General features: G+C 39.2%; 1 protein-coding gene across 1 annotated transcript in view; it reads right to left on the bottom strand.

Annotated features, from left to right (window-relative positions):
* LOC311112992 (nuclear factor 1 B-type-like) overlaps positions 1-2396 on the bottom strand; it is a 69285-nt gene extending 66889 nt beyond the window's left edge. The window contains exon 1 of the mRNA XM_084156116.1: positions 1910-2396. Coding sequence (XP_084012242.1) covers positions 1910-1939 — 30 coding nt within the window. The 5' untranslated portion in view covers positions 1940-2396. The remainder of the gene's footprint in view (positions 1-1909) is intronic.
* Positions 2397-10007: the final 7611 nt, after the last annotated feature.

A 10007-nucleotide genomic window follows, 5' to 3' on the forward strand; every position in this document is an offset into this window, starting at 1 on the left:
AGTCATTCCAAAATCTAACCAAGGTTGACAATGAAAATGGCATCTTGGCACAACCTGCAGATTCTATGTACAGACTTAATTAATACACTTCCCAATTATAATTAAATATTGCAAATACTTTTAAGTTTAGACAAATCTATAGCCAACCTAAAGTGCTTTATTACAATTTTAACATAAATAATCAAAACAATCTCATATTCTAGTAGCTGTTAGGGCTGAATAAACAGCAAAAACATCACCATTACAATTTTTAGGTCATTAACATGTCAAATTCAATGGCCTTGGAAGAGTTAAACCACATATTGTTCTTTGTGTAAGAAGGCAGATGGGCTCTGGGAAAACCACAGAGATCCAATCCCAGTTATCTCTATGCTCTTAAACTACCCGCTGGTGTTTTCATGAGAAAGCCACATCGTTGATCTGTACTGTAATGTGCCAACAAAACTTGACTTTGGGCGCTGAACTAACACACTGAAGGCAAAATCTTTCATCAATAACAACTCATCCAATTTTTAACAAAGTATGAACTGATGCTGTTATTTTTCACTGTATAGCCCTTTTTCTTTAGAAAGTGAGTTTCTTTGAGATAAAAACAATGTTTTTTGAGTCTTTGTTACTTTTTTCTAGTCAATAACTGTGAAAGTGATAGGACATTTTAAGCAAGACATTAGTTGTTATAATAGTGAAGTTAGTTTTTTATAAGATTGCCATTACCTCACCATAAATGTCGATAGGGTAACAGTAAGGTATATAGGATATAAATGAGTTTTACTTACAAAGTGACCATAATGGCATTGCATGTCCTATTTGCTCCATTATAATGAATTGCATTTATACAGCAACCAATTCCAGCTCATAAACTCCTAACTTCTTCTCTAATATAAGAAAGTAAGCCTAGTTTGCACAAAAGATTAAGGTACGCCTATGCTACATTTCTAAGGTAAGCCTTGGAATTGCATGTGGTGCTGTTTGGATAAGAGTGTCTACTAAATGACTAAAATGTTAAATGTTTAAGATAAATAAGTTGGCAGGGGCCTGTGTGCAGTGCACTTTAGTTGAGACCATAAAAGCACAATCCTCTTTAAGCACAAACTAAACCACATCTCAGTCAATCCCTTACTTTAGCCAAGGAAAATATAAACAGTCAAATTGAGTCAGCCAAAAGCCATGATACTCTGTCCAACCACTTATCACTGTTTTCATCTTCACTGCAAGTGGCTCACATGCAGCTCAAACTGATTGAAACTTTCTCCTGAAACGCACTATGAAAAAAAAGTATTGTCCAATATTACCAGGCCAAAACCAATTTGGGGTCATCGAAAAAATATATATAATAATAGTAGTCCGTTTATGTGTTTTAGTTTACACATCAAACACAGGTCAAAGGAATGAAGTTGAGATTTTGTATAATATCATCTGATAGCCTGATTCACGGCATTTTGAAAGAGGACTTTTACGCACTCATTGGAGCTAGCTTATTTACAATACACATGGCGCTACTGCACAGACTTTTTTGGCTTATTTTCTCTCTCACTGGTAACACAAATGTTCTTTCTTACTCAAAATGAACTTGTCATCCTATAACACTATAAACAGTATTTCATGCACTTTAAATCAACACACATATTAGACCAGGTGAAAACCATATCAATACCAAAATCTACACAAAACCAATGCGTTTAGACACTTTTCATCCTGCTACAAAATATAAGCATTATATAAGATAACGTTTAGTAAGATATACGACCATTTTCAAAGCATTGTTTTATCAATATTCGTCTGGCATAGTGCAAGTTATTATTTTATAACTAAGCTACTAAATCAATCACACCGCAATAGCCTATATAATAATCATGGCACATAATCGATAATAAGAAATCAAAACTTAAAAGCATTGCGTAGGCTATACCTGAGTAAGACAAATTGGAGAGTACATCATCAGCCAACAGTGTACACAAAATAGGTACTTCGATTGATTTCTCTGAAGATCACTTTATCGCGCCATTCTTCCTTGCCCGTAAAGCACCATGCAATATTGTGGAGAAGTTATCCGCGTAAAGAATGTCTTATCCAAGAACATCAGTGAGATTGTGGAAGTCCAAACAATCCCATGTCTCAGTTCAAATGGAGACGATATGGCAGATAGGCTATGCTTTTACAAAGAAGCACTTTGAATGTCTTTATGGCTATCTCAATCCGAGTCGGTGCAAGTTAAAATAAATCTCGCTACTCTGGAACCGTGCGCTTTATAATGTGAGAGGTCCATTCATAAAAGCATTATGTAAAGTATAGAAAGCGCTGAATTTTGGATCCCCACACTCTTCTTTTCAAACTTGATAGCCTAGAATATCGACCCGTACACCCTCGGTCTGCGCGATACTAACAAATCAGTCCGCAAGATTTTTCTTCTCACTTAATTACATAGTCATACTCCTCCCCCTCCAACAAACGCATTCCATTGCCATCGGCCCACCTTCTCGTCTCGCTCAGAAAACACAGCATAAAACGATTTCTCTTCTCTGCCCCCTACCCCGGGTAAACAGTTGACTGCTTCCAAAACTTTTGACCCACCTGAGGTCATTCCAGTTTACGCATGACCCACCACATAAACGAGACTACAATGTTTTCCACCATGACAACACATAGCTGCGACCTATGAGGTCTGGACTAGTGATCCAGACTCACCATTTAGGAACTACTGGAACAGAGGACAGGAACGGCCTGTCAACGAGTCCAATCCTCTATTTCACACTAACCGCGGCACTGACGCTTCGCTTCAAGTCCACAGTAATATGCATGCCTGAGGTCGCCTAAACTATAATTTCGTGTCAAACAAATAGTAAACTATGTTTTATTTTAATCCTGACTGAGAGACTAAAAAGCGATGATGCGTAAAAGTAGTCTGGAGTACTTCGCCAATGGCACGCCTGTTTTTCAATGCAAAGCGCCGAGAGGAATATCGTCTTCATAAATTCATGTTAACATTTTCCTTTTCATGGAAGTCACGGCTCATTATTGGACTATATCAGTGGTGTAAATATGGTGTAGCCTAAATCGGAACAATTATCCCTACAGCTGTGCTCTTTTTATCTCAAAAAGCGGTTGCAGAAAACTATATTGCGCCAAATGCATTGCATGTGTAACCTCCTATAGAATTGTTCCACACATTCCAAATGTAGTTCATTGCCAACAGAGGGGCGGGGGAGGTTAACGCAGGATGTGTGCCAAGTTAAATTCTCTTTTAGGCGCTAACTCCTCCGACCAATGTGACTCAAATGTACCCCCCCCCCCCCCCGAACCAGAAAAAGAAAAACATAAACAATCGTATATGTGTTAATAGTCTTGTCCACTTGTCATAATTATATTCCCGCTCAACCAGACTGAGTTGTGGTGAAGCGCAGGTCAATAATAGGAAAAATACAATGTTGTAACATTTGAAAATGACACATAGCAATAATAATCCACGTTCACGTACCATTGAACTGTATTGCATTGATTTTAAAGGGGGATCCTGGAACCTGGGTGAAACAAGCCGGGTGCCTTCACATTTCTCACGTTCAACTTTGTGCTTTGCAGGCTTTTTCTTGTTGTAGGCTAGTGCTTGCAAAAAAATCAACACCGGAAGAGAATTATTGGCAGAAAGGCGCGTAAAATCAAGTCACCGAGCACCTCGGCTTTTTTATTCCTTCCTCTTCAAGTCTTACTTTTCTATTGGTTTTGGGTTGTTCAATTGCTGAACGCAATCCAGAAGAGGCTGAGTTTTCGTAACTGGGCAGGTTACACCTTCCCTGTCTGACTGCCGCCCGCCTCCCGGTGCGGCACTGCGCAGCCAAAAGAGAGCTCCGCACCTAGAACTTGGATTCTCGCTTCTCATTGGTCAGTGCGGCGGCGGCATCAGGACTTCGCTCAGTAGGCCCTTCACTTCCGTTCGCTACTCAGTGTTTGTGGTTTTTACTTGCATGTCAATACATGATAGGCTGCAAACTGCTGGACTGGCAGAAATTATGGTTATTCAGGGTTTATAGATACGAGTTAATGTAAAGTGGCAAACAGCAGTTGAAACAAAAATAAAGCTCGGTAGAAAGCTGAGGGATGTGGCTGGATAAATGTAACCACTCTCAAATTCATAGCCAGAGTTATGGATACAAAATATAAAAACAGTTTGAACCATGTTTTGAGGCCATGTAGTGTTTGTTTACATTTATTTAGTTGACAAACATTGCAGTAAAACAAGCTTATGTTTTGAGTTCTGATGGGGTATGACAGTAGAACTAAGCTCATGAGACATTTATAAGTTATATTCTTCAAGAATAAATGGGTACATATCATTAAGTTATATATAGCCTACAAAAATTGATGTATCAACTGCAGATTACCCCATTAAATGATCTGTGGTTAGAAGGAAAACCAAAGAATGTCATTATCCACGTTAGGCATATAATCATAATACACTATTATTATCAGGCCTATATTACAGGCTATACTGGGATACTACTAATAATAACCCTTATAAAATTGCTAGTAATATTATTATTAGCATATTATCATGATTATTATAGGCAAAAACTGTATACAAGTTTTGGTTTTTACAGACTGTAATTTCAAATAATTAGCTAATTGTACTAAAGGCTACCAACAGTAAAGGCTACTGTCCTTTATTGATTTGAACTAATTAGGTTTAAAGAATTACTCGTGGTGAAGTACTTCCTTATTAATATGGAAATCTTTGATATTCTATATGAGGAGGCCATTGCATCACATTTCTCTGGACCAATACAGTAGGGAGGTTCATACTTGGGTGACTCCAAATGACAATGGATAATGGACTGTGACAGGGTTTATACAGTCCAAAGACTCTGTATTTAGTTTTATACATTGCCATTGTAGTTACATATTTTATAATTAAACATGTTTGATGAATGATAAGTGAATATATCTCCAGAGGATGCGCCATAAATAGGCTACAAATGCCCAACAGAACTGTAGATTGTGAATATGGCCTAGAGAGTCACTGAACCTAACCGCCTAATAGAATAAAGCTGTTTTGAAAGTTATTTATTTATTCTTTATCATTTGTATAACTCCGAAAAAATATATGTATAGGCTATATCATTTTAAGTGTTTGACACAGACATCCAATCAACGCAACAATATTCCATTTGCCAATTAACATTGATTGTTCAGAAATCCCGTTATAAGAGCAAATGGGGCTGCTTTATTAAGTTACTTCTTGATATTGTCCCTGACATGCACGGAGGGGAAGAATGCACTATGCAAAAACTCACAGGCAAATTAACTAAACAAGAGATATATGTTATAGCATGTGTGCACATCATTTATGCCTATCTGGCCAACACGTTTTACGATAAATAGGCTACCGGTAATTAAGAACTTTTTCCATTTGTCCTCATCTGATTTCAACTCATAAGCTCGGAGTTTTGTTTTTTTAAAGCTGTCATTCCCTTCTTACGAAGAGGGAGGTTACGTATAAATCGACATCAAGGAGAGAGGTTGGAAAAGTTGGTCAACCGAAACTTCGAAGACTGCATGATCCCTTTGGTGCACTTACTGCGCTGAGAGTGAACTTGAGAACTTGAGGCTATTTCAGAGAAAAATGTGATTATTTGCGTTTCTCTGTGAGTTTTGATATTGCTTTTGAGGTGTTTTGATAAATGCATGAATAAGATGTGACAAAATCTAAGACGTAGACGAAATAACTCAAGAGTACGCTATATGGCTCAACGAAACAACCGCAATCTTCTTCAGATCGTCGCATGAATTTATGTTTATCTTACGCATTTTAGGTACGCATTACGCACGTGCCCACACTTAGATGTTATTTTTTGCATGAAATGCACGGTGTATATTGTCTTCTTTCCTATAGCTTACTGTATGCAAATTGCAAAAATATTTTCAATGATGATATATTTTCCTTATATCCACTTATTTGGTTACACCCTACAAAACGCTTCAGTGTGCTCAAAGTTACTGAACTTTGTTCTATTGGCGGTTGGACATATGCTGGCAATATGGACATGATAAATATGTTGCCTATTGAAAAAATTGCATGCTGAGTTTATTCATTTAATTCCATTGAATCATATTATGATAAGGATTATTCACTACGATTTCACAAAATAATCATAAATCCTGAATGTCCATTGTTCAATTTGAAACCATGAACTCCAATAAGACAGCTATTATCAGGGACATTGTATTGAACATTTTCTGTACATTATGTTATGTAAAGGCGGCAGGTAGCTTAGTGGGTAAGAGCGTTGTGCCAGTAACCGAAAGGTCGCTGGTTCTAATCCCAGAGCCGACTAGGTGAAAAATCTGTCGATGTGCCCTTAAGCAAGGCACTTAATCCTAATTGCTCCTGTAAATCGCTCTGGATAAGAGCGTCTGCTAAATGACTAAAATGTAAAACACTGTCATTTTTATACTTAGTGTGTCACTTATTTGGCAGTAGAAAACAAGCCAAAGGTCAATTTAAAAGACAACACTTCACAAAGCTTGTAATTCTCCCGTCTTCGTTTTTGCACCCTTAATGTTACAATAGCAATACATCTACACATTGCTGCCGATCTTTAGACCCAGACTGTGTGTGTGTTTTGAATTGTAATGTATGGCAGACACATAAATCCTTCCCCTCTCATAATTACCAGAAGGACAGTGGTGTATATTGATATATTGATAAATATATTGATTAATCAACAGACTTGCACTATAGCAAGTAGGCCTAGCACAGAGAGAGCAATCGCGTAAATGAGATCAGCAGTTGTGGTTGCTGCTTGCTGGGGAGATTTGGACCAGATTCGTGGACCTTTGCCTGTTTTGGACGAGAGTGAGGAGAGAGAGCCCTACATCTTGAAGTGTAGACTATACAAGAAGCCAAATAGTGGGATAGACAGCAATATTGACATGGAGCACAGATGAATGAACATTGTGAAAGAGTCATAGGGTGTATCGGACAAAGTTATCAATAATGTTACTCCCGTTTTTCGATGGTTATGTGAACATTTGATTAATTAAGTGGATAAATTGGCCACTGTTTTCAGCAGTGATTTTACTGATGATTGACTGACTTGATGTGGTTAAACAAGTTATTGATTGCAACCCTATCCAATATCAAATATCTGTCTTATCGTTATGTCATGGAAGCGATTGCTGAAATCTTTCTGCTTTGTGCGTATTGCCGCCCAGTGGTGTTGTGTGGGATTGCATTGCATATACATTCTGAAACAGTCTACAGTCGTGGTCAAAAGTTTTGAGAATGACACAAGTATTGCTCTCCACAAAGTTTGCTGCCTCATTGTTGATGATGGCAATTTGCATATACTCCAGAATGTCATGAAGAGTGATCAGATGAATTGCAATTAATTGCAAAGTCCCTCTTTGCCATGAAAATGAACTTAATCCCCCAAAAACATTTCCACTGCATTTCAGCCCTGCCACAAAAGGACCAGCTGCTATCATGTCAGTGATTGTCTCGTTAACACAGGTGAGAGTGTTGACGAGGACAAGGCTGGAGATCACTCCGTCATGCTGATTGAGTCAGAATAACAGACTGGAAGCTTTAAAAGGAGGGTGGTGCTTGAAATCATTGTTCTTCCTCTGTCAACCATGGTTGCCATCATCATTGCTTTGCACAAAAAGGGCTTCACAGGCAAGGATATTGCTGCTAGTAAGATTGCACCTAAATCAACCATTTATCGGATCATCAAGAACTTCAAGGAGAGCGATTCAATTGTTGTGAAGAAGGCGTCAGAGCGCCCAAGAAAGTCCAGCAAGCGCCAGGACCGTCTCCTAAAGTTGATTCAGCTGCGGGATCGGGGAACCACCAGTGCACCACCAGGAATGGCAGCAGGCAGGTGTGAGTGCATTTGCACGCACAGTGAGGTGAAGAATTTTGGAGGATTGCCTGGTGTCAAGAAGGGCAGCAAAGAAGCCACTTCTCTCCAGGAAAAACATCAGGGACAGACTGATATTCTTCAAAAGGTACAGGGATTGGACTGCTGAGGACTGGGGTAGAGTCATTTTCTCTGATGAATCCCCTTTCCGATTGTTTGGGCCATCCGGAAAACACCTTGTCCGGAGAAGACAAGGTGAGCGCTACCATCAGTCCTGTGTCATGCCAACAGTAAAGCATCCTGAGACCATTCATGTGTGGGGTTGCTTCTCAGCCAAGGGAGTGGGCTCACTCACAATTTTGCCTAAAAACACAGCCATGAATAAAGAATGGCACCAACACATCCTCCGAGAGCAACTTCTCCCAACCATCCAAGAACAGTTTGGTGACGACCAATGCCTTTTCCAGCATGATGGAGCACCTTGCCATAAGGCAAAAGTGATAACTAAGTGGCTCAGGGAACAAAACATCGACATTTTGGGTCCATGGCCAGGAAACTCCCCAGACCTTAATCCCATTGAGAACTTGCGGTCGATCCTCAAGAGGCAGGTGGACAAACAAAAACCCACAACTTCTGACAAACTCCAAGCATTGATTATGCAAGAATGGGCTGTCATCAGTCAGGATGTGGCCCAGAAGTGAATTGACAGCATGCCAGGGCGGATTGCAGAGGTCTTGAAAAAGAAGGGTCAACACTGCAAATATTGACTCTTTGCATAAACTGAATGTCATTGTCAATGAAAGCCTTTGACACTTATGGAATGCTGCAATTATACTTCAGTGTACCATATTAACTACTGACATAAAGATCTAAGAACACTGAAGCAGCAAACTTTGTGGAGACCAATACTTGTTTCATTCTCAAAACTTTTGACCACGACGGTACTACAGTGAGGAAGAAAAATGAAAGAAAAGGTATCGCGTTGATGTTCCTGAAAGAACAGTCCCTCTTTTAGTCTCTCAGTGTACCTTTATATTGATGTTATACTGCAAACCCCAAATGTGGATATGACATCATCAACAGCCTCCCCTAACCCTTTCAAGACATCACTAAACTGACAAAAAAAAAACGAAGTATTATTGATATACGGATGGTCTCAGTTTACAATACATACGCCTTATACTACAGTACTAACATGGTACTGCCTATGTAGGTACAGTGTAGTAGTAGTAGGTACACATTACTGCATCGTAGAGTGAGGAGAGGTTCAAATAATTTAGATCGTCTCTCCTTTTCTATTCCAATAGGAGGCGCCAGTGTTCTTGATTGTGAGAACTATCCAGTGAGTTTGGCACAACAGTGGCTTGGGACTGCCGAATCCTAATTCAAGTGTCAACATCAAACAGTTAAGAAAGCACAGTGCAGAAATCCACTATATGCTATAATCGAGTTAATATTTATAAGTGACTGGCAGCAAGCGGTCCTTCCTTCACCATGGGAAAAGCGTGGGTATAACAGCCTTTTGTCTCAGACCTCTCTACATGGACACAGTAGAGGTGAACTCGAGGAAAGCTCTCATGACAGAAACCGTTTCTCATCATAGCCAAAGAAAATGAATTGTAAAAATGTCTCTCTCCCGACGCCTCCTAATTTAACATGCACTGTAAAAAAAAAGTATATATAAATGTACATATTTTTTATTATTCTTTCTCTCCCTTCTTCGGGAAGGAGGAAAACCTTTCATGAAGTTGGTATATTGCAACCAGCACACTGAGCAAATCCAATAATTATATCCATCTGGAGAAACACGGGTTGTCAGGCAAGAAAAGCTAGCCTGTGGCTATAAAATTATAATAATAAGGACCTTAGCAGTTGTGAAGCAAAGTTTGGGAGGAGAGATAGGACTTGGGGCAGGGAGGTAGTATTCTAGCCAACCCAGGGATGCTTATTACTGTAAAATACATTGAGTTTCTAGAGAGGGCTACACACACACACAAATACAACCATTCTTGAAGATACCCTGTTCTCATTAGCAACCACTCAGAATGTCAAGCTCCAATAAGTTCATCAGTAATTGCTTGACTTAGTCATCCAAACAAGGACAGCTTTTAGAGAAGTGAGATGCTGGTGGTTGACAAGAGCATGCTGATTATG

This window comes from Coregonus lavaretus (assembly GCF_964263955.1).
Source record: "Coregonus lavaretus genome assembly, chromosome: 39".
Taxonomy (NCBI): Eukaryota; Metazoa; Chordata; class Actinopteri; order Salmoniformes; family Salmonidae; genus Coregonus; species Coregonus lavaretus.